Genomic DNA, 24,820 nt, shown 5'->3' on the forward strand with positions numbered 1-24,820 from the left:
TTATTTATTTCTGTTGCTGTATTGCAAAGCCTAAGACCCCTCTACTACAGCACAGACTCTGCAGAGAAAGGATGTGCGTCTTTTGTTCCTGGTCTTAGGGGAGAAATTGTCTTACTATGAGATCTGATCATATCCGTGTGTCATAGCTGCCCTTTCTCAAACTGAGGAAATTATTTTCTATTCTTAGTTCGCTGAATATTTGTATTGAGTGAGTGTTGAAATTCACTGGATGCGTTTTTTTTTTCTGCTAAAATAACTCATTTTTTCTTCTTTTTGAATTCCGTTACTGTGGAATCACATTGATTTTTAAACATCAAAATTATATTGGATCCTTGGGGAAATGGTGCGTTATCTTCTTAACATATTGCTAAACAAGTAGCTCAGATTTGCCTGCGATTTTTACATCTGCCTTTGTGAGGAGCGGGAGTCTGTTGTTTGCTTATTTCGCATTTGTTGGGTTCTTGTGTTGGATTTTTCTGGGCTCATTGAGGTGGGAAGTGTAGTGGAAATGGTTTGTGTTCGTAAGGGCAGAATCGTGTCGGAAGCCACGTCTGACCTGCGAGGTGGGAACAAATTAGTTTTGCCCCTCCAAATGTGCCGGTGGTACACTTTGGAATTTGTCACAGGCTCTGAACGAAGGGTAAGGAGACGGTGCGCTGGTACGGCGATGTGTGGGAGAAAATGGAATCAGCAGAAGGTGAGGCACAATCACAGCCCCTGCTAAACTAAGTTAGCCACGAACGATTGGTTCAGACATAACACACTTTACTGTTTCCTCTGTACAAAGCTTTTCCTTTAGAATATTGCTTTTCTTTCCAATATTACGAAAATGGCCCAGTCTGCAAGCATTGCTGCAGAAGTATGAGGAACTGGGTTCAGGGCCCCACTGCACACAATAGAAACCAGGTCATATGACTGTGGGCTCCCTGTGCTGGTGCCAGAGGAGATGGACAGGTCTCTGGAGCCCTCTGCCCAGCCAGGCTAGACACACGTGCATGCTCCAGGTTCCCTGAGAGACCCCGTCTCAAACAGTAAGACAAAGGTGCTAGAGGAAAGCCCCCAACACCGACCGGGCTTCCACAGAGACATCCATACCTCTGTACACACATGTAAACACATGCCACACACACACAGGTAAAGCTTAAGCTTATGTAATTATAAAAAAGTATTAAAAATAACAATGTCATGGGAACAAAAAAAAGTTACAGCAGCCAAGTCTTCTTAAGCTTGTATGTTGCAGTATGGATTACTTCCAGAGAAAAAGAAATTTGTTGGTGTCATTGGTTGTCTTACTATTTTTACTGGAAAGTTACCCTAGGTTTGTAAAGAAGAGAAGCCCTTGCTTGTTGTCGCAGAATTACAAAAACAACACAAGTCAAACAGTGAAAGGTCAAACGGTGAGGTCGGTGGAATGACAATGAAGAACGGCAGGTTAATGCGACATTGTGTTGCTGGAACTGAGTGAATTCTGACTATTGGGATGAACCTGATGCTGGATGTGAGCATGGGTTCATTTCAGTGTGGCATGCCTGTGATACCTGGTGCATGTGGTGACACCTTCTCTGCCATTTTTCTCCAGTTGAGGTTACATGGATTGTTGGGTCGTGTGCATTCTGGAAGGTTCCTTCATTTCACTTCCTCTAGAGAAACTCCCTTACATAGGTGTTGACAGTTACTTCTGAGTGTCAGCTTGCCACAACCTAGAATTCCCCAAGAAAAATCTTAAAGCTGAGTAACTGTATTTATCAGGCTGGTCTGTGGGCATGTTTCTGGGGATCGTCTGGGGATTGTTAATGGCAGTGATGATGTAGGAAGACCCAGCCCACTAGGAGTGACAGTATTCACCAGGGGTGGGGGAAGAGGGGTGACTTTAAAGCTATCAAGTGGTCAGGTCAGTGTTCATTCCCCTCTGCTCTCGACTGTGGGTGTGATGTGAGCAACTCTTTCAGACCCCATCTTGGCTTCTCGATGATAGACTGCTCCGGAACAGTACGCCAAGTGGACCCTTTCCCTACGTTGTCTTTTTGTCAGGGTGCTAGTCACAACAACGAAGAAACTACATGGGTCCTTAGCCTGGAGTTTGGGCCCTGGGCCTGGAATGTGGGTCCTGAGCCCGGAGCGTGGATCCTGAGCCTGGAGCGGGGGTCCTGGGCCTGGAGTGTGGGCCCTGGGACTGGAGCGTGGGCCCTAAGCCTAGAATGTGGGTCCTGAGCCTGGAGCGGAGGTCCTGAGCCTAGAGCATGGGCCCTGGGCCTGGAGTGTGGGCCCTGGGCCCGGAGCGTGGATCCTGAGCCTGGAGCGGGGGTCCTGGGCCTGGAGTGTGGGCCCTGGGACTGGAGCGTGGGCCCTAAGCCTAGAATGTGGGTCCTGAGCCTGGAGCGGAGGTCCTGAGCCTAGAGCATGGGCCCTGCGCCCGGAGCGTGGATCCTGAGCTGTGTGGTCTCTGAGCCTAGAGCATGGGCCCTGGGACTGGAGCGTGGGTCCTGAGCCTGGAGCGTGGGCCCTGGGCCTGGAGCGTGGGTCCTGAGCCTAAAATTTGAGTCCTACGCTCGATTCCCCTTGTCAGTTTACTTGAAACTTCCCCATTGGCCCAGGCAGCCTGTGCAGTTGCCCTGGGACTCTGCCTCCTGGAAACTCTAATCCAGACTGCACAAGAGCAGCCCATAGTGGGCAGTGCTGGCTTTCCAGGCAGCCTGGGCACAGAGAGCCCAAGCAGAAGCTAGCATATGCTTTGTGATATTTCTAAAGCCTGTGCAGTATAAACCCAGAGAAATTCTATCCAAAATCTGAGCTGAATTTTCCTAATCAGGAACATCAGTGTCCACAGAGCCGACATTTTGGATGTGGTGAGCTAAGTGGTAATTGAGGTTTGGAAAATTTTGTGTGCTTTATTCTGGTGCTCATCCAACGGCCTATGATCTGAAACTCAGACGCAAACTCTCTGGAGTTGCTTCTTCCTGTTTAGAGAGGCTGGCATAATATTTTGTCTTCTGGGCTCAAATAACCATGTAATTACTCGGTAATCATATAGTAATTAGCATGTTCTATACGCATTTATTACATAATTATATTCCTGGAGGATTGCATGGCAATTATACTTGCATTCAGCATATCATTTTATATACTGTATCATGAACAAGTATATAATTTGTTGCTGTTTTCTTTGGTCCTGATTTCAGTTTACCAAGCAGGAACTGGAAACATTTTTCCAGTTGCATTTTTTTAACTAGTAGCTGGGCAGGTGCCCGAGTTCCCAAGGTGGATCCATCGCTCCACAAAGATGTCTAGGGACATCTAGGGACTACTGTTGGCTCCTTGCCTTTGCACCCTAACACCTCCTCTGTGTCATAGACCATTACGTCACCAGGTTTGAGACTCCTTGAATTCCAGAGTTTGTGCATACCCAGGGGATTGGCGAGACTTCAATGCAGACGTGCGTGCGTGGGGACGCTTGGGAACCCAGTCCTGCGCTCACTCCTCTCTCTCTGCTTTACAGTGGAGCACATTTCCAAAGGGAACAACTGCCTGGACGCGGCCAAGGCCTGCAACCTGGACGACACCTGCAAGAAGTACAGGTCTGCCTACATCACGCCGTGCACAACCAGCATGTCCAACGAAGTCTGCAATCGCCGCAAGTGCCACAAGGCCCTCAGGCAGTTCTTTGACAAGGTCCCGGCCAAGCACAGCTACGGGATGCTCTTCTGTTCCTGCAGGGACATTGCCTGCACGGAGCGGCGGCGACAGACCATCGTCCCCGTGTGCTCCTATGAAGAACGGGACAAGCCCAACTGCCTGAATCTGCAGGACTCCTGCAAGACAAACTACATCTGCAGGTGAGTGTGCTGCCTGCAGGTGATTGACGCGGTTCAGGGGAAGCCCTGGCCCCTGCTCCAGCTGCCGGGCCCCAGGCTCCTATGCTGCTCTCAGGCTTGGTCATCTGAGTGGAATGGTGAGAGTTTGACCCTCTGCAGCTGCCGCTAGACTTTCACAGCTGCTCGATCTTACCTGGGGACAGCCCCGTCTTTAACCCGGGAATGCTTTGAGGCAGAAGGGGCTAGGCCACTGCTTACAGGGAGCCCTCTGAGGTGAGGGAGGCACCTGGGTGAGGCCAGGTTGGAGCAGATGTTCACTCGGGCTTCGGAGGGGCTGCCAAGCCTGGAAAAGAGCTAGCCAAGGATAGAGATTCTTGCTCTTCAGGCGCCTGGAAGAGACCAGACCGTAGAAGTTGGCTGTGTCCAGCCTTCACTGTGTTTGTGTGTGTGTGTGTGGGTGGGGGGGGGGTTATGTAGAAAACGTGCATCTATTGGTTTATTTTTCACATTTGAAGGAGTCCAAGACCGTGTCCTCCACCGGAGGAAAGGGATATGGGGTGTGGGGTGGGGTTTGGGGGTGGTGTGAGGCAGTGGGATGAGGGTTGCACTAGTAGCTCCTTTCCACCCCAACCCCCCAGCCCCTGTTGACAATTTGATGTTCTCCCAGAACTTAGTGCTAGAAACCAGTAGAAACCAGCGAGCAGAAATTAGCTCTGCACTCTGCGGCTTGCCATGTTTCTTTCCAAAGAGCAGATCAGATCCTGAGCTGCAGAATTCGGCAGGGCGTCGTGTCTGCCACCTGCACCCTGTCCTCGAGGTTGGGTGCAGGGGCCTCAAGCCTCTGTAAGTCTCTTGTACTTGGTGGGTGGGCAGATGGATGAAACTGTTCTATAATAATAGATTCTCTGTTTCCAGAGTGCCTGATGTGTTAGTTCTAATTAGCTGTTGTTAGTCTCATTCTGGTGGAAGGGACTCCTTCTTTCTTTAAATGAGCTCTAATAGTGACCGAAGGAAAGGGAAACCCCTTGTATGTATACCTATCCTGTGCTGAAGCTATTCTCTGTCCCTCCCTCCCTTTCCATGTGTGGGTGTGCATTTGCAGGCGTGTACAGACACACATCTGGGTATCTGCACTGGTATCTGGGTATCAGCCTTAGACGTTGTGGCTCAGGATCATGTCCACTTTGTTTCTTGAAACAAGGTTTTTCACTTTACCAGGAACTGTCAGATTCAGTGGAGCTGGTGGGCCACTGAAACCCTGGGATCTGTCTGCCCCTGCCCTGCCCTCACCCATGAGGCTGGTGGGCCACTGAGGCCCTGGGATCTGTCTGTCCCTACTCCATCCCCACCCCCTCCCCCACCTGTGAGGCAGGTGGGCCACTGAGGCCCTGGGATCTGTCTGTCCCTGCCCCACCCCCCAGCTCTGGAATTACAGGTGCACACCATCAGACGTTGTCTTGATCACATGGGTTCTGGGGACTCACACTCAAGTCCTCTTACTCACAGGGCGAGCACCCTGTCTGAGATCTCTCCAAAGCCCTTTTGTTAAAGGTTTTTGGAGAATAGTGGACATATAGGTGTGTGCTGTTGTTTACTTTGTTGGAAGCTGTGCTCTTCCTCTGCTCTTCCTGGAGGGGCTTGGATGTAGCATTCCAGGAGCAGTTTATGTGTGGAGACATGAGCCACTCTACTTCCCAGCCGCTGGCTCCGCAGGGTCCTTTTGGGGGTGTTGGATGCACTATTATGTCCTAAGCACGGGGTAGGAACCTGGAAAGCGAGTGCAGCTGGAAGAATGAGGGATGGTGATGGACTCCGGGCCTTACGTGCAAGGATGGGAAGGCTCAGGAACTCTGAAGCTTCCTTTTACCGTGGGGCAGAAGGGATTCCCTTTCGTGTGAACAGGACTTCTACTGTCTTGTTTCACTTAGAGCCTGAGAGTTCATCTCTAAGATACCATCCTACCCACTACTGAGTCAAGGAAAGAGCCTAGGCTCTGAGTCCTATTGGGGAAGGAAGAAGGGCTGTAGAGGGCAGAAGTGGAGGGCTGGCCTAGGAGATGAATCCTTCTCTTTTAAAGATTTACAGTACACATGACTTCCAGGTGACACACTCACATGGGTCCAAAGCCTACCACGAGTGTTGAATTTCACCTGCACACACCCCCCTGCTGTGCTAAAGACGTAATCCTTGGAGTGGTCTAAATTTGTTGTATTGCGCTGGACTCCTGTTCAGCTAGGGAGAAAAACTGGGAACTCGAAGAGTTGGAGGCCTCTGGGGAAGTGGCTGGAGGAACCTGTATATCATATGATGGATTGGTTGCTCTGTGGGGATCCAGAATTATCCAGCAGAAAAACAAGCTCAGGAAACTGAGAGGCCCTCCCATGGCTCAGCTGGAGAGGCCGAAATGAAAATGGACAGGAGACTAGGAGGGTTCTTGCCCAAACTTGAGTGCCCACCCTGCCAAGGCCAAAGCAGCATAGAGAGAAGCCACAACACCACAGCGGGGTGGAAACCCTGTGAGCAGTACTGTTCCAGCTGTTGCTGCTGCTCTGGGTAGAATTCGAGTCTTGAGAGTCAGAGATGGGGTTACCAGGGAGCCCCACCAAGGGAAATTTAACTCACGTGACTTAGGGGTTTTATACCCTGTCTTGAGTCTCCCCCGGGAAGGTGATCTCTCTGGCATTACCCCTTGTGAGATTATCTTGCCCATACTTTTTTTTTTACCCCAGAGCCTGGACTTACTGCTCACTCCCTGTTAACCACTCCCTGCCAATGGGAGCAAATGTAATCTGAACCACAAGTTGGCTAGTGGTGTTTTCTTTCAGCAGAATTGTCTTTAATTTTAGTCCATTTATTTCATCTCTTCTCAGTCCAGTTTAAGGAGGAAGGAGGCCTCTATATGCCTACCCAGGGCAGCGGCTGGTAGTGCTAGAGTCTGCAGTTCTGTGGGCTTCCTTCGGTACTCACCCACCTCCCTCTAAGCCGACTGAAGGGCTTCTGTAAACATCCCGACTGGGAGGGGTGGCAGGAGGAGACACCACGTGTTAACTACCCCTCACCCCATCTTCAGACTCTCCAAAGAGCCATTCCTGGCTTAACATCCTTGCCTATCAAAGAGCTGCTCACACTGATTAAAACCTCCCTGAAAGTAATGTTTTCCTACCGCAGCCTTCAGGTTTCCTTCCTGAGGGTCCCAGGGTGCCTCTGCATAAAACCCGCTCTCTCTGCCTTGAGCCTTCAGACAGATACAAAGCAACTGGAGGTTTGCTCTGCCTTTGTTTTTCTTTCCCTCCTTTCTTCTTTAGTGAAGCTGACAGGCTCCTTTCCTCTTGGGGTGGTTGGGGAAGGAGTGAGTTTGACTGCTCGGGCCTCCAAGCTGCTCTGGAGCAAAGCACGCACCAAGGTGTTATTAGATGTCTGTGATGAAATCTGAAAGCTCTTGCTCCTCCCCTGGAGCACAGCGCTTCCCCTGGAGCACCACAGCTCACATGCCCGCTTCCTTCTGGTTGCTTTCCTCACTGCCTGGAAGGCTGACAGAACCTAGTGCGCCCTAAAGGAAGCCTGTCCTTCATTCCTGATGCAAATTGTGTTATATGCATTATTTAAATTTTTACTCTCCTGCTCCCTCCCTTCCTCCCAAATTCCAACGTTCAGAGCTAAGTTCTGCACTTGAGTTCTGACTCAGAATCCCAGAGATTTGCTTCGATTGCTCTGAGCTCTAATGAGCCGCTCAGGCACTTGGCTACTCTTATCGCCAAGAGAATCTTCTCTTGAGCGGTCTGCTCTGAAGAATCACAGAGGTAGCACCGTTCTCACTCTTCCTGTGCCAACCAGAGAGGTGGCCCGAGGCTGCTGAGCAGGCCACCTGTCTTGTGGCTTTCACCCCTACTGTATGCTGTCCTTGTCTAGACGCTGGGGCTGAAATGATTGCTCGGTGCATGCAGCAGAGACCCTGCAACCTTGCATTCTGAGTATGCACTAAGGTATCGTGCCTCAGAGGACTGGGTCCTGGGGGGCTGAGCCAGAACCAGCTGCCCACATCGGACAGCAGCCCAGGCTCCTCTTTGGCAGAATGCCCCAGAGGGCATGAAGTGTTTCTCTGCATTTAGTAATACTGGGTCATGGTTGTCTACTTCTTCTAGACTACTGGCAAGTATGGGGGGGGGCGGGGCTTAGCTTTAATCCCAGCACCTGGGAGGCAGACACAGACAGATAGCCGTGAGCTTGAGTCCAACCTGGTCTACATAGCAAGTTTCAGGGAAGCTGCAAAGCAAGACCCTGTCTCAGAAAATCATCTGGGACTAGACAGAAGACCCAGCTGTTAAGAGTACCTGATGCTCTTTCAGAAGACGTAGGTTCAGTCAGTCCCCAGCACCCACGTGGGGCTCATAACCACCCGTAACTATGGATCCCTGGAATATGGCCCCCTTTCAGATCTCCTTGGGTACCAGGCAGCGTGTAGTGCTCATACATATGTCCAGGCAAAACATGCATACACATAAAAATAAAATAAATCTAAAGATGTGTTTTAAAGGAGGGAGTAAGGGGCTTCGGGACCTCTGTCTTTGAACCTTTCCTGACCTCCTGGAGATATTCCTCCCTTTCCTCTTCCAAGTTCCCAGCTTCCCAGCTGTAGGTCCTCATAGTCTTCAAAATAGTGGCTTGATTAGTCACCAGGTATATGGTTCTTCTGTCCCCTGGGCACCCAGAATCCTATAATTACACCTTAGAAACCCGGGAATTGGTCACTGAATCAAGAAGGCACCCATCCCTTGGTCAGCTTTAGAAGAACAGTGTGTGCAATCTCTGAGCTCCTGCCCTAATTAATACCTCTTTTGCCACACTCGGGGTGACCCTCTTACATGTAAAGGAAGTGTAGCATTGTTAATTCGTCAGCTGGGACAGCGGAGAAACATACCACAGAAGGACGGGGGTGGGGGTGGAATTTCCGCCCCCGTGGCTCATTTAGTCCCATGGTGGTTGGGCATCTTTAAAAGGCAAGAGTCGTGTTTCATCTACCTGGAATAAGACCCTCTCTGCACAGTAAATGAGGGTCCTAATGATGACGACTCTCTATACTTCTGGAAGCTCCTGTGTTAACTGAGTGCTGCGTCGCTAGGCCTGAGCCTGTCTTGACGTGTGGTGAGTTTGAGAGAAAATGACTGAGAGGATAATTAATGCCTAAAACTAGATTAATTTGGCAGATTGATTTGGTACTTAATTTTATTTTACATTAACTCATTCATACATGGAAATCAGCGATTAGACAATTCAAACTTTTGAACCATGGAAAGAAAGGTCCGGGAATATGAGAAAATACAGCAAAACGTTTTCCAGTCCATTTGAACGGCTTTCATCTCCGATGAGTACATGAGTGTCTTTAGCGATGCATTCAAAGTGCAAATGGCTGGTTTTTAACACACCCACCTGTGTGAGCCGTCTCTCCCCCACGTGTACGAGTCTGCACGCTAACTTACTTATCCGCCCTTGAAAGCTGGACAACGGTGTCCTTCAGCATCCGCTGCCCGTCAGGTGAGGACAGCATTCGCTCTTCTGGGTCTCATCCCAGGGGTGTGTGAACAGACAGGCCTGCTCCACCATCCTCTCTCTCTGTAACTCTCCCTTGCAGAGGCCAGGATGAAGCAGTTTGTTTCTCCTGGCATTAGTAGTGTAGGAAAAGCCTGGATGGATTTAATCTGCATTCTTTTCCCTGTCCATTGTTCCAGCTCTTGCCAAGCCCAGGGGCTCCCTGCTGTCTCTGCCTTGACCTTCTCGCCACCCGCAGTGTGCCCACCCTTCCACAGTCACTCTCTCCACTCTTGGCCAGGAGACGCCGAGAGGTGGAGACTCTTGGTATGATATTTGCCTACGGTGTTGATTTTGGATCCAGAGGGAGGTCTTCGCACCAAAGTGGTTTTTTTTTCCATTGTTCAATGGGAAAAACAAACTAAAGAAAACTGTGGGTGAGCGATGCCCAGGAAGCCAGAGAGTGGAGCCAGCGTTCAGATCATTGGTGGCTGAGAAACAGAGACCGTGAAGCAGAAGGGAGCTTGTGGACGTGTGTGTGTGTGTGTGTGTGTGTGTGTGTGTGTGTGTGTGTGCGCGCGCACGCGCGTGGGGTGGGTTCCACGGAACCTCAGTGTGATTCCAGCCAAGACCCGAGGAAATCTGAAGAGGCCTTAGATAGGCGGTTGGAGAGTTGAGCGAAGCTGGGGTGGGTGGGCAATCTTCACAAGGAAAGGGTGGTAGCCAGTGATGTCAGTTATCAAAGAGGGAAGCTCAGAGGGACACTGGGTTTAGCATAGAGTCCAGCCCTCCGTCATTTTATCCCTCCCTCCGTGGGATAGCCCATCCATTTGTCTGTCCATTCATTCTTTCATCGCCCTACGTGTTTTCTGTTCACTGCATATCGGTCCAGCCACACTGCATCCACATATCCATGTTTCATCCATCTGTACATGCATGCATCCATCCACCCACCTGGTCTACACATACCGTGAGAGAACAGAAGCCTAGAATCTCCTCACATTTCAGAGAAGGAGACCAACACGCACATTTTACATCAGGACACGGTAGCCTCTGGTCAGGTGGCCATGGAGTGCTTTGGGAGGATAGAGATAAGAACAGCCAACCGAAGAAGATTTCTTGGAGAAGCCACCATGTGAAGTAGGTCAGGAGGAGAGCAGAGTGGTACAGACACCTGGGGCTGTACAGGAGAGGCTTGAGAACTAAAGCCCACCCAACCCCTGGATGTTGATAAGGGCTATCACTAGGCTACATAAGGACGGGGTCAAAGTAACACGGCTACATTGATGGGACCTCTCTGATCTACCAGCTGCCTCTAGGGGTGGTTCGTAGAGGACAACCGGAAACACACAGCCCCTCTCTGCAGAAGAGAGAAAAGGGACCTCAAAGAATAGATGAGCAAGCTTACTGTCACTGGCTACAAAGGATTCTTTTTTTTCCTGACAAGAATACAATGTTCCCACAGTGTTCAGCCTTCCTACTTTTAGTTCCAGACAGACAGAATGATGGTCCCGTGTCCAGACTCTCTCTATGGCTCAGGCACTAAGACTGCCTTGGTTTTAAAGACTGTGTTCATAGAGATAAGACATAATGTCCATCAGGGTCCCTTAGTGTCGTTTGAAAAGTGAAAACGGCTTCTCAGATAGCACATGCTCATTAAGTCCTGGCTTCATCCCATTTCCTCCCCAGCTCTCTTATTACAGAGTGGATGCTGTGTGACAGCTTCACTGCCCCTGCAAGAGTTGTTTTCACAAAGAGGTGGAAAACACCCCCAGACCACACTGATTTCTTTAATGATCATTATTAACTCACTATTTACGCTGGGCACAGTAACAGAGTGCTTGTGACAGCCTGGGTCCTGGACCTATCGGTCGTGTGTGTTTCTTCCTGAACCTTGGGCTCACTCTGTGTGATCCCCCTGCCCTCCATTCCAGCTCAGTCCTTGATTCTCACCTAGTCCAAAGCAGCACTCACCGGGAGACTTGGTTGCGCATCTCATGGTCTAGATGAAGTCTTTGCTGTCACCTGGTGACACCAGCTCTAAATAATCAATGCTCTGTCCCACTCCTGGGACATAGCTAATAGGTTTGCCTTCCTAACTCCCCCCTTCCCCAAGGCTCTACCTCATTCATTACAGAAAAATTCCGTGCTAAATGCTAGCACAGGACTTATCCTATCAGTACAGAGCTGGGGGTGTTGTAGTGGGGATGAGACCTCGGGCTTCCCCGGAAGCTCTGAAGGAAGGGCCAAGCAGGGAGGTCTCTGGGTCCCTGGATTTCAGACCCCTTTGTCTGAAGCTGTGGGCAGCTGAGGCAGATGTTTGATCCCCTCTGCTGCCCCAGTACAGCCAACTCTTCCTCTTCCAAAGAGGCCCACCAGTGGGTTCCTCTGCTCAACAACAACGAAGCCTCTTTTCAAAGCTGCTCTACCATTTGAGCAAAGAATGGGGAATAATGGAGAGAAGTAAGACCTCAGCCTACCGAAGGGCCAACCCTAATCCAGACCCTGCACGCTGCCTCCTAAGCTGAGACTGTAGCTTCCTGGTCATCCACAGTTGGTAGCTGACATACACCTGCATCCCAGGAACTCGTCCTTTCGGTATCCTGTAAGCCAGGAGTGGGCATGTCATGTGTTTATGTAGCATCTGCTGTTTGATAAATACCTGTGGAAGGCAAGGGTAGCCTGGTCAGTATGAACATCATCACCTCCTCTGGACCAGTGTGCTCTCTCCTCCCTTGGGGTCTGTTCCTGAGCCTCGTCTGTGTGGTTCGTACCACTGTGGCCGTCTCACACATAGACTTGGCATCCTGCTCTCTACCCCCACCTCGTGTTTCCACACCCCCAGCGTGTCCTGTGGGGCGTGCCGCCGTTTTCGCTTCTCTGGGTATTTCCAACTCAGTGAATAGGAAATTTCTCTGTAATTTCCAAAGGTGATTAATTATGCAGAAAATTTCACATCCAAGGAAAACAAGAATTTAAAAGAACTATCAACATGAAAAGTCCCACACTCTGCTGGAGTATTGGGATATCAGGCAAGTGGGGCAGACATGGGCTTCTACTGTGGTTGTGATATGGGCAGCTAGAGGCCCAGTTTCCCTTCTGTGGGTGGGACCGCTGACTCCATCCTCACAGGGATGCTCAAGGTTCAGATGAATCAAGCGTGTCGGCTGGTGGCTCCCACAGAGCACAGAGCGCTCTTTTCTCCTTCAGTTTGTCTACAAAATTTCCAGATGTAGCATTTCTGTTCCCCAGCGACAGAGACCTTTACAGTAGGGTGTGTGCGTGGGGTTTGGGTCGGGGGCAGATTCCCACTTTGTGCATCGACACCTCTGAGAAACTCACCGAGATGCCAATACTGCTTCCAGAGGTGATGTTGCCAAGCTTTGTAATCACCTTTGTAATTTCCTTTTGGTGTTTGGACTGCTAGGAAACGCGTGAGGACAGAAGCAGGGGACCACTATCTAGTGATGCTTGGGGTACATGTCACCGCGGGGACATTTCTTGTAGAACATGCAGTTATTCACGTACATTCATACAGTAAGATGTGAGCGGAGCTGGCCGCAGGACGGCTCGCCCACAGTGGTGGGACGTGCTATTGTAGAGGATGTGTAGGCAGCAGGGGCATGACTGGCAGCCTTGTGGGCATGTGACAGCTTCAGTGACCCAGAGGGCCCACACCAGATAGTGGCTCTCAGAGGTAGCACTGTGTGTGAGTCAGTTTGATGAGGGACCAGGCAAAGGGCACTCACTGACTCAGGGGGATGGCACCTATACATTCCGCCCCTGGCTGGATTCGTGCTGTGAGTCATCCCATCATCCCTTTGGGAAGCAAGCCACAAGTAGAGGCAGCATGGTTTGTCACACGGGACTCAGGAGCCTGGGGACATCACTGCAGGAATGTGTGAATGTCAGCAGCAGCTGAGGTTAGGGTAAGGGTGAGCAACATTTGGGTGACATTTACAGTGTGCCAGGCATTGTGCCGAGCTCTTTCCAGCAAAACTGGAGTGGGAGGGCTGAGGAGGAGAGATCTTAAGTCATTTCCATGTCACCCAAATGGTGTGACTGGAATTTGAGCTCAGGAGGCCTGGTGGGCTGCAGAGCCCGAGATCTTGAATCTCTGCCACCGGCTGCTATACCAAGGGTGCCTGTCTTGTGAGCTACCCACATGACTGCCAGAAACACTGAGCAGGAGTGGAATTGGAGGCCGGAGGTGACTTTATTTCCACTTTTTATTTAATTCTTTTCAAAGTAAAATGTTTAAGAGACCTCAGCATCTTGTACCTCTTGGAAATGTATTTCATTTCTCATTAAAGGAGCAAATCTTCAGCCTTTTTGGTTTCTAGACCTCTTTACACTCTTGAAGAAAACCCAGAGAATCCCAGGGGGTTCTGTTTATATGGGTTAAGTCTATTAATACTCCCCACATTACATCAAAGCTGAAGGAATGTTTACACACTAATGAAAAGCTCCATGTGCGTTTCACTTAAAAAAAACGTTAAGAAGCTTCGTGCGTGGCTTTAAGTAACAGAGTCTATTTGTTAGAAGGGTTTCTCAAACATAGCAACAAAATATGAAGGGAAATGCATGGGGGAGTTTCACCTTCTTCAAAAACTCTGGAGGGAAGACCTTTGGGTAGCTCTTACGTTCAGTCTGTTGCATTTTCACAGCAAGTGACCTCTGGCCAACGCCTGGTTGCCTTCCTGAGAATAAGAACTTCAGAACTTCATGTGACTAGAGGAGCAACCACACTGGCCCCCAATAAGGCTCCATGGACCAGCAGGGTGCCTGAGTCTTCCTTGGAGCTACCATATTGGATACACTGGGGTGAACTTGGGCTGGCGACTTCGGTTCATAGAAACCATCTTTCCCAAAGCCTCTGAACTCATGCGTGTGGGTAGGGCACCTGCCCCGAGTCTGACCTGCATGTCAGCAAGGCATGCCTAGGGCCTGACTGTGGGACCAGGCCCTGGAGCCCTTGCTGGTGCAGTAAGGTGAGTGCTAAGATTGCCAGACTTTGCTATCAGCTGGGCTATACTCTGGGGCAGCCAGGCAGGCTACAGAACATGGTTCTGCATGGTGTCCTGCTGCCGACAGCATCGTCATCAGTGACTCTTCTTCTTTCCAGAAAGCTAAAGATTTCACCACTGCACTGAGTTGCGCTGATGATAAAATCTGTGTCCAGACACATTTGTTTAAGCTTTCTTCTGAGTTTGGGGCTTGAGGGGTTCCTCAGGTAAGTCCCAGGCTCAAGGCACTGGCTGGATAGTAGAGACAGCTCCCCTCTGCTCACTCTGCTGTGTGTGTGATTGCACACATGCACGTGTGCACATGGCTACAATGATAGTTAACCTAACTCAACCCCTCAACCCTTAGAATCGGAAATGGCAAGTTCCTGTGGTTACCCGGCAGCTGGAATTCCTCTTACAGTTGCCTGGCTCCATCTGACAGCATGACACGTTTTAAAACGGGATCTGGGTTGTGGAAATGCCTTCCCTTCAAAAACGCTGCAGCCAAAAGAAGCGGGCAGCACCCTGGAAAACCTCTCTGCAGAGACAGGACAAGGCCCAGAGGTCAAACCCCCATAGGGACTTCATACGGACTCACACTCAGTTACAAATAAGGCCCGTGGCTATCACACTTGTCTTTGGTTTGTTAGGCTGGCTGTGTGGAGTGCTCTGCCTATCTGGTGGGTTCATCAGGTGGGTCATGAGGACTAGAGAGTCAGATGTTTCATGAGGCTCAAGGGCAAGAAATGAGTGGGGTGCCATCAGTAATGGGGAGGTAAGGGCAGGTATCAGTGCTGCAGCACCTGGAGAGATGGTTCTGGAATGTTTTATAAGGGTCAGTTCTGATGCAGGAGGTTTGGCGTGGGGTCAGAGAGTCAGCAGTGGAAAGGCCGGTGCTGCTACTGTTGCTGGCTTGGACTTCACGCTTGGAGAGCTGATGATTTTGGAAACTCCAATCAGGTGTTCTAGGCTGATGGTCCGATCCGCCTTTCAGGCCCAAAGATTGATCAAGAAGGAACACATGGAGATCAGTGTTGCTGGGATCTGAGCCTTGGGCGGAGGTTGGGAAGGGACAGTACAATGCTGTAGGTGGGGTCTGGACTATCCAACCAGGAAGACATTGAGGCCAAGAAGTTGGTCATGGATAAGGAGAATGAATGGGAGACCCTTGATGAACTGCAGGAACTACGCATAGAAGGCTTGGGTTCTCACTGAGAAGGGCTAGAACGTCAGGCGTGACGTGGCAGACACTAAGGCACTTGTGTCTTGGTTGGCTGTGTGTACCTGTGACCAGAATATTTGAGGAAACGGCTTATAGGGAGAAAATACCATCTTGGCCCCTAGCTGGTGATTGCTTGCTCTGTGTCTGGCGCTGTGGAGAGACACCATGATGGTGATGGGGACTTGGGGCAGAATCTGGTCACTTCATGGTGGCCAGGACAGAGAGGGACTTGGGACAAGATGCAGCTCATAAGGATATAGCTCCAGCTACCTAATTCCTTCATCTACGCCATATCTCCTAAAGTTACCAGAGCCGAACATAGTCTCGCCAACTAGGGACAGAGGTTTCAACACATGAGCCTTTGGGGGAAATTCTTAATTTCAGACCCTAACAGTGTGGTCGTCACGAGCCTGCTTAGATCCTTTCAGGGTAGCCCCACTGCCTGTCACATCCATATCATTTTGTACATGAAGGAGGAGACAACCAGTTGTCCATAGGCTAACCGTGGCCTGAAACAGAAATCAAGTTGTCTGAGTTACAGTTGATGACGTATCTCCAAACAGAGGTCTTGAGTGCAGTTACTCAGAGAGAAGCGCTCCTTCCAAAAACGACCTTCAGAGCGGTCGGTGGCCTGAGCGACTCAGAGCCGATGTGTTTTACTCGATTCGTTATTTCCTCATGGACATGTCTGTGGCTGTCAGGAGGGAGCATGGGGTGGGCTGGACGGAGAATGCCATCTAGACTGCAGGAAGGCGTGTATCTGAGTGTCCAGGAGGTGCCACCAAATGTCGTCTGACTGGGTTTCTGATATCAAGACATGCAGGAGATAACTTCTCTGCCTCATGTGGGAGACGGGCCAAAAGTTCTTCCCAGGAGGACAGAGGGCAATGGCCTCAGGCACTTCCAGAACCCAGCAAGTAGCTTGTCTCTTTGCCAAATCTGTACTTCTGTGGGTCTTAAACATGCTGGCCCCTCCTGTGAAGGACGTGTGGTACTTGCTACAGTGTCCCTGGGTGGTCAGAGTGGGAAGAATCTTGAGAGGAAGGACGGCAGATTGTGTATTGAAGCGAGAAAGGCTCTGATCTGTGCACTGCCGTCGGAGGTGTCACGTGGGTGTGTGCCTTGCGTGGTTGAAATTCAGTGGTGGGAGGGATTTGGTCTTACACACTTTCCTGTGTTGTGTGGACTCCGTGGAGGGTCCACACGTGTGCTTCTCAAAGAGGAGATAGTCAGGGGAAGGCCAGCCCCAACTAGGTGCCTCCTGTCAATACCTTTGGTGTCTTCTCTGTTTGAGGGAAAGCCTATGTGTCCTAGGGAACTCTACTCCTGAGCGCGACGCTGGCTCTGGCATGCCATACTGGTTGACGTCTGTGATAACCCCTAGGGATGACCATATGCCTGGGAGTAGGGCTGCTCAGAGATAGGGCGCGGACCCAGATGACTCTCCACATAGTGGTGCTCCAGGTTGTAGTTGAGCCTTACTGAACAGTACTAGCAAATATTACATTTTTTATCAACCATAAGCTCTATTAGACCGTGCTCCCTAATTGGGTCGTTGTACTCTATTGCTCTCAATAAGATCACCGATAGACATTTAAATCAGACTAAATGGAGGCAGATGTTAAAGAGCTGAAGTGACAGAGAAAGAAGTTGGTGAGGTGAGCTTGCTCTAGGAGTGTGTGGGTCTCTTCTCCAAATATGGTTCTAATCCTAGCCAGGTCCATGACTGGGCAGATCTGGGCCTTGCTGGAGCCAGTATACCCAACTGTGGATGAAGGCAAATCTGAGTAAGAAGGTTGTGATATGTTATATAACACACACACACACACACACACACACACACACACACACGGTCCTAAATGAATGCAGTTACTGTCTATACAGTCTAGAAGAGCTAGTTAGGCTTGAGACGGTTTTTACTCATCTGAGCCTGTTATTTGGATGAATGTACAGACCCAAGCCATCCATAATGAGTTGATTAACAAGCGATCAGAGCTTGGAACTTAATTTTATTTACTCACACATCCAAGTATGTGCTAAATACCGACTTTGCTCCAGTCATAATTCTTGGTGCCCGCTCTCTGGTGGCATTGGTAAGGTTTGTTCTAAAAGTGAAGATTTACAACTGAAAGTGGTGGAGAGGTTGGCAGCCTCAAATCTGAAATGGGTACCTTCCGGAGACGCAGAGACAGAGGTTCTGGAGACTCAGAGACAGAGGTTGGCAGCCTCAAGTCTGAAACAGGCACCTTCTGGAGACTCAGAGAGAGACAGAGAAGAGGTTTGGTGGGAGCGCTCAGTAACGGTCCCAGCTCCCTGTGTGAACCAGTCACTATCACAGCAAATGAGGCCAAGAAGCTGAGGGACCTGTTTCTAGAGAACTACTTGTATAAACCATGGGACTCAGCTCCTTTGTCTGTGAGGAGAGGAGAGGGAAATGTTTTGTATGCAGCTGGGAGAGCCATATATAAAATGTGGATACTGAGACAGGGTGGAGTATGCTACAGGAGACATTAAGGAGAAGGAATTGCTAAGAGCAAGACCTAAGGATTTCCGGGAAGGGGAAGCTATCGTCTGTGAGCAAGAGTGATTCATTCCCTTAACACAGACCCCCATGAGTGCCTGCCTCTTGTGCGATGGTGATGTTCTCTGTGCCCTGTCTTGGAAGGAAGATTAAATTAGAGAGCATCTATTTGCCAAGCTCAAGTCTGTTGACTCTAAAACACCTTGCCTAAAAGAAAAATGGCCTAGTGCATATTTACTGTTGAATAGAATCCTCCTTAGGAAGTCTGCAAGCCCATTAAAGATTAGTGGGGCAGCACTCGGGAGGCAGAGGCAGGCAGATCTCTGTGAGTTCGAGACCAGCCTGGTTTACAGAAGTAGTTCCAGGACAGGCTCCAAAGCCACAGAAAAACCCTGTCTCGAAAAGCCAAAAAGAAAAAGAAAAAAGAAAAAAAAAGAAAGATTAGTGGGGGACCTATTTTCATGCTTCTCTTTACGGTTTGTTCATAGGTGTGTAGGTCCTTAGCCACTCAAACATCCATCTCTCTCCACATTCTCTCTGCTTCTTCCTTGGTTCCTCTGGTGTGAGCTTGGGGCCCGGGTGCCTCAGAGGAAGTTAGGGCTTGAGAGTCACAGCAAGAAGGAGGAGCTCTGCAAATTATGAATGTTGAGGGAGTACATAATTTTAATTTTTCCACTTCTGGGACCCCTCCCCCCTCACAAACAAAGGCTTGGCTGAAGAAAGCAGCATTTGGGATAATTTCTAGAATTTACTTCGTGCTCCCAAAGCTCATTAGCGTTCAGACAGATCTTTTGACTCTGAGCATCATGATGGTAAGTTTCTGAGAGTAGTCACACCATTCTGAGAGTAGTTAGCTCCCCTTAAGGAACACAGGCCTGGGTGATCCTGTCTTCGGATTGGTGGTGCACTGTGTATGGGAGCTACATGCAAAACTGCGCCACCTGTGTATTTGTGGGTTGTGGGCTCATCGGCTTGTAGGATGCTCTGCTGTCTTTGAAGATGATGAATACTTGCTAGAGAAAGGCCTTTGGGCTCCATGGAGGGAAGGAGCCTAGTGTCTGTCATGACCTTACTGAGGGCTTGAAGACTTTGAACACATGGACTGCGGCCTGGAGAGGAATTCTATATCAAGTTATTAGCAGATTGAATTCTACAAGTTTCAGGCTGGTCATTTAAACCCTAACATTTCAGAGAGGTTGCAAGGACAGTGTAGAATCTCTTGCCTGGTCTAGAGCAGAATTATGGACCCTGGTGCTCATGAGTTTCCTCCTTTGCCTTGGAAGCAGAAACAGCTGGGAAGAGGTGAGAGCTGTCAGATGCGCTTGACCCCTCCTCCCCTGTTAGAGCTGATGGATTTGCTGTCATTCACTGTGAAAAAGTAAATCACAGAGAAATTGGGGTACTTGCCTGAAGTGTCATGATTAGTAAGTAGCTGAATTTAAATATAATTTCTAGTCCATCAGCAAATTTGATATTCAAAATGCCTGCTGTTTATGTTGTTTATGCAGGGGTGTTTAATATGTTACCACAGACCTGGTGGCTTTTAACAATATGAACTCCTCCTCTCGCAAGCCCGCAGTTCACAGTGGCTGCACTGGGCAGTGGTTGGGGTGGTCAGACTGGGCTGTGGTTGGGGTACACCCTGGACTGCGGTTGAGGTATACACTGGGCTGAGGTTGGGGTGGCCACATTAGACTGCGGTTGGGGCAGACACACTGGGCTATGTTTGGGGTACACACTGGGCTGTGATTGGGGCAGGCACACTGGGCTGCGGTTGGGGTATACACTGGGCTGAGGTTGGGGTGGCCACATTGGACTGCGGTTGGGGTACTCACTGGGCTAAGTTCTTTTTGCATGTTTATGTCTTGTTCTCACTTCTTGATTTCTTGGCTCGTAGTTCTGTCTGTCATCTGTCTGTCTGTCTGGTACTCATGCCATCAACACTATCAGTGTCTTCTTCCTCTTCTGTTATCCCTCTTCTCCTCAAGCCCCTTCTTAATGAGATCTCACAGTGTAGCCCAGGTTGACCTTGAATTTGAGATCTTCCTGCCTTGGCTTCATGAATTCTGGGATTTCCACACCAACCACTGTAGTGCAAATTGGTAATAATAATAATAATATAATAATAATAATAATAATAAAAACCCGAGTCAGATACTAGGGATGAAAGCTGAAAGATCAGAGAAGCAGAGCAGCCAGCCACTAGATTTTACCTCTACTGAATCCTCAGACCTGATGGGGTATCCTGTCTCTACAAGTCCTCAGACTAAACACTCTGAGCTCCTGCCTCTTCCTGTCTTATATTCCTCTCTCCACCCAGCCATATTCCTTCCTGTCTCCACCTCCCTAGTCCTGGGATTACTAAACACTCTGAGCTGCTGCCTCCTCCTGTTGTATACTCCTCTCTCCACCCAGCCACATTCCTTCCTGTCTCCACCTCCCTAGTCCTGGGATTACTAAACACTCTGAGCTCCTGCCTCCTCCTGTTGTGTACTCCTCTCTCCACCCAGCCACATTCCTTCCTGTCTCCACCTCCCTAGTCCTGGGATTACTAAACACTCTGAGCTCCTGCCTCCTCCTGTTGTATACTCCTCTCTCCGCCCAGCCACATTCCTTCCTGTCTCCACCTCCCTAGTCCTGGGATTACTAACCTGCCTCTCACTTACACTCTTAAGGGCCATTACGATTGCCTTCCCATCAGGCAATGGGAAGAGCAAGGGAGACAACTTTAGGAATAAAAAGCCCACAGGCGTATGCATACTTCCATGTGTGGTTTCCTCACACACATAACTATTTTAATTCTTCAGGTGTCATGGATTGTGTTAGTCACTGACTTTGCTCCCCAGGGATGTTAGAAAGCTCAACTCCGGATCTGTAGTTTCTCCCCATTCAGCAGGGATATGCACGTTCTGTACCCTTACCTGTCTGTGGCCCTCAGCCCCCTCGCCAGTACGTCCCTTGACTCTGTTGTAGGGTAGCTACACCAGAACGCATCTCAGACTTGTTTCTGAGGCAAGAGTGAGCCTGAATAACTAAATGAAGCCACAGTGGGTGACCTTTGCTGTCCAGAGCCCCCGAGCTGCTGCTGATGAGAGAGTTCAGTTCCAGGATGAATATGAAGTCCTTCTGAAATTCTCCCCTGAAGACACAGGGCCTCTGAATTCTACATAATGTCAATTCACACCATGTTGGTCTGGAGCCTTACTGTGTAGCTCTCCTGGTGAGAGATTGGTTGAACATCTAGATTTATATTTCTTCCTGTAGCCAAATTGTCACAAAACTGATTTATTAATTTTCTCTGCAGAAATATCAAGGGCTTATGAGCTAAGAGTTACTCTAAAGGGATTTAGCATATTTGTCACCTGTGGTTATCCTGGCAGACCTCTGTTGGGTGGCTGAGAGCGTTATGATTGTTTCATCAGCCAGAAAGTCTCCAATTTCTTGGTTCCTTCAATTTCTTCCCTTAAAAACAAGCACCGCGAAGCTAGATTTTCTGTGCTAATAGATAATGTGTCATGGGCAATACAAACAACTCTGTTTGACTTGGAGATGCAGTGCAGGGCTGTCTGTGATCTTTCGGTGCTCCTCCTGTTGTCTGCGGTTAGTTTTTGCATTGTGAGGAATGAGCTGTGGGTAGTTAGGGAGGAAGCCCAGCTGAAGGGCAACTCTGGGACACCAGCTCGGAGGCTGGTTGGGACTGGATTAGCCGCCAATACCCACATCTCACTTTGTATAGTTGCCAGTGTGAGAGCCGCTGTCTGGCCATGTCAGCTCCTTGGTGCGTGCTGACTGATGGCTGTCAGTGCTCATGCAGAGTGGCCTCGAGAGGAGTGCCAGAACTGATTGGATGCCAACTGGACTACCCTCAGGGCCACTGCAGTGTGATGGGGGCCACTGCAGTGTGATGGGGGCCACTGCGGTGTGATGGATGCCAACTGGACTACCCTCGGGGCCACTGCAGTGTGATGGATGCCAACTGGACTACCCTCGGGGCCACTGCGGTGTGATGTGAGCTGGAAGGATAAGGATGCAGTCCTGCAGCTTGTCTTGTCTGAACCTGGAAAGCTTCTGATTGCAGAAGACATGGGGGAAGCTGCAAGATGCCCATGTGATGCCCAGATCCTTCCTTAGGCTTAGCTCCGTAGAAAGCACTGTAGGGTAGGGATGGAGTATGGTGAGGGAAGCCTGGGACCCATGTACTGAACCCTTGCCCTTGGGTCAAGGCCAGGAAAATAAGGGGATAGAAATGATTGGGTCATCTCCATAGTCTTGGTCGATGTTAACCAGAGTAGAGTTGATCAGGGAATGGAGGAAACGGGGCTGAGAACTACTTAGGCACAGAGGCCTCCCTGATTCAGGGACCAAAGCACAGGGATGCCACAGAGACTGTTGGATATAGTAGTGAGCACATGGTCACTTGGGCTGAGTTACCTCCGGTGAGCCAGCCAGTTCGAGCTTTAATAATCTCACTGTGAGTGACAACTTAAGGTAGAGGATGATGAACCCAAGATGCATGGAGCTTTAGCAGTTGCAGCAGGGGTATGTGTATCTGCCCCTGGACCTTTGCTCCAGAGAGGCTATGCTACATGCTTAACCGTCAGCCTCACTATGAGGCAGCAGGGAGATGTAGGCTCACCCCTAAAGCTGAGTTCCACAGCCTGCCTCCAACCTTCGCTCCAGGAAGCCAGTGAAGAGGAGGTACTGATGTGGGAGCGTCATATATCAATCTGTTGATTTCATTGGTTAAGCAATAAAGAAACTGCTTGGCCCTGTGGGTGGAGTAAACAGAACAAAATGCTGGGAGGAAGAGGAAGCGAGGTCAGACTCCACAGTTCTCCTCTCGGGAGCAGACGCCTGAGAGAGACGCCATGCCCCGCTCCTGGGCAGACACACGCGAAGCTCCAACCCAGGATGGACGTAGGCTAGAATCTTCCCGGTAAGACCGGTTCTCACAGATTATTAGAGATGGGTTGATCGGGATATCAGAATTAGCCAGTAAGGGCTAGAGCTAAAGGGCCAAGCAGTGTTTAAATGAATACAGTTTGTGTGTTGTTATTTCGGGTAAAGCTAGCCGGGCAGGCAGCCGGGGTGCTGGGAACGCAGCCCCGCCGCCCCTATTTACAACAAGGTACAATGACAGAAAATAACACCTTCTATGGAATGTATTTAATACAGGCTCGGATTTCCTGAAAGAGCCTGTCCAGCTGTGTACTGCAGTAGGCTGCTGGAGCACAGATGTCCAGCTGTGCACTGCAGTAGGCCGCTGGATCTCAGATGTCCAGCTGTGCACTGCAGTAGGCCACTGGATCTCAGATGTCCAGATGTGCACTGCAGTAGGCCGCTGAAGCACAGATGTCCAGATGTGCACTGCAGTAGGCCACTGGATCTCAGATGTCCAGTTGTGCACTGCAGTAGGCCGCTGGAGCACAGATGTCCAGATGTGCACCGCAGTGGGCCGTTGGAACACAGATGTCCAGATGTGCACTGCAGCAGGCCAGATGTGCACTGCAGCAGGCCACTGGAGCACAGATGTCCAGATGTGCACTGCAGCGGGCCGCTGGAGTACAGATGTCCAGATGTGCACTGCAGCGGGCCGCTGGAGTACAGATGTCCAGATGTGCACTGCAATAGGCTGCTGGAGCACAAGGGCTAAGGTCATTTACTAAACACATGAAGAACTCTGTGTAATCGCCAGCCTTGTAAGGTAGCTCACCTGGCATTGGCCCCAACTTCCAAAGTAAAGAAAGAAGCTGGGACAGGGAAGGGAGTTCAGTCACCAGCGGAGGAGTCTGGAGTAGAGAGATGTTCCGAGAACAGCCAGCTTTCTACCAGCACTCTTGCTGAGAAAGCTCCATCAACCAAGTGATGGGAACGGAAGTCTTGATGTTTAAACGGGGTTTCCAGAAAATTTCTCATCTTTCCCTCCCCACTCTGCCCAGGTTGTCATGTAGTTCAGGCTGGCCTCAAACTCACTATGAAGCTGAACTCCTGATCTCCCTGCCTCTACCTCCCAAGTGCTGGGATTTGGGCCATGTACCACTACAGCTGGTTTTCTACTAATGATCAAAGCCAGGACTCCAAGTGCGCTAGGCTGGCATTCTACCAAATTCACGATTTTCATTGGGACTGTATGAATTCTGGTGAACTCTGAAGAGCCAAAGGAGAAAATAATTCACAGATAGGGTCACCCTCTCTTAAGTAGGCCCTCACATGCATGCCCTGCCCCTATATAATCCCTCACAATATGTAAGATACATTGGTGCCCACTGCTGTCTCTAAAGGCAGACAAACATGAGGATGAAGTCCCAAGAACGAGTCTGTTCTGGATGATGTCAAGGCCCTAGGGATGCCAAGGCCCTAGGGAAAGGAAAACCAGTGTCTGTCCTCCCCTCTCACCGCAGAGCTGTTAGTGACATGTAACGATTCCTTCTGCTAAGTATGCCACCTGTGAAAACCTGCCCTGGAACCCTGAGGTGGTGCCCGGCCTCTGTGGCCTTGTGAGTTAGATGAGGGGTCTTTAGAGAAGCTCCCATTCCACGCCCTCAGAGGAAACTGGGCGTCTTGACACTAGAAGCATGGCTGACGGCAGAATGGGTTGTGGGTAGCAGTAACGCTGGAAACACAAAATGTAGTGTTGTGTTGTCATTTGTTTGAGTAGGGCAGCCTTGTGTCTCGCAGGCCGAATTTCTGAGATCTCCAGAAGGAAACCGCGGAGCTAAGACGTTAAGCGACA

General features: G+C 49.9%; 1 protein-coding gene across 6 annotated transcripts in view; it reads left to right on the plus strand.

Annotated features, from left to right (window-relative positions):
• Gfra1 (GDNF family receptor alpha 1) overlaps window positions 1-24,820 on the plus strand; it is a 219,583-nt gene that overhangs the window by 149,234 nt on the left and 45,529 nt on the right. For all 6 annotated transcript variants that reach the window (XM_041661128.1, XM_041661126.1, XM_041661125.1 and 3 more), the window contains one exon: window positions 3,497-3,833. In XM_041661128.1, the coding sequence (XP_041517062.1) occupies window positions 3,497-3,833 (337 nt within the window). The remainder of the gene's footprint in view (window positions 1-3,496; window positions 3,834-24,820) is intronic.

This window comes from Microtus oregoni, unplaced genomic scaffold (genome assembly GCF_018167655.1).
Source record: "Microtus oregoni isolate MIOR12 unplaced genomic scaffold, Mior012 000012F_ref0000307, whole genome shotgun sequence".
Lineage (NCBI taxonomy): Eukaryota > Metazoa > Chordata > Mammalia > Rodentia > Cricetidae > Microtus > Microtus oregoni.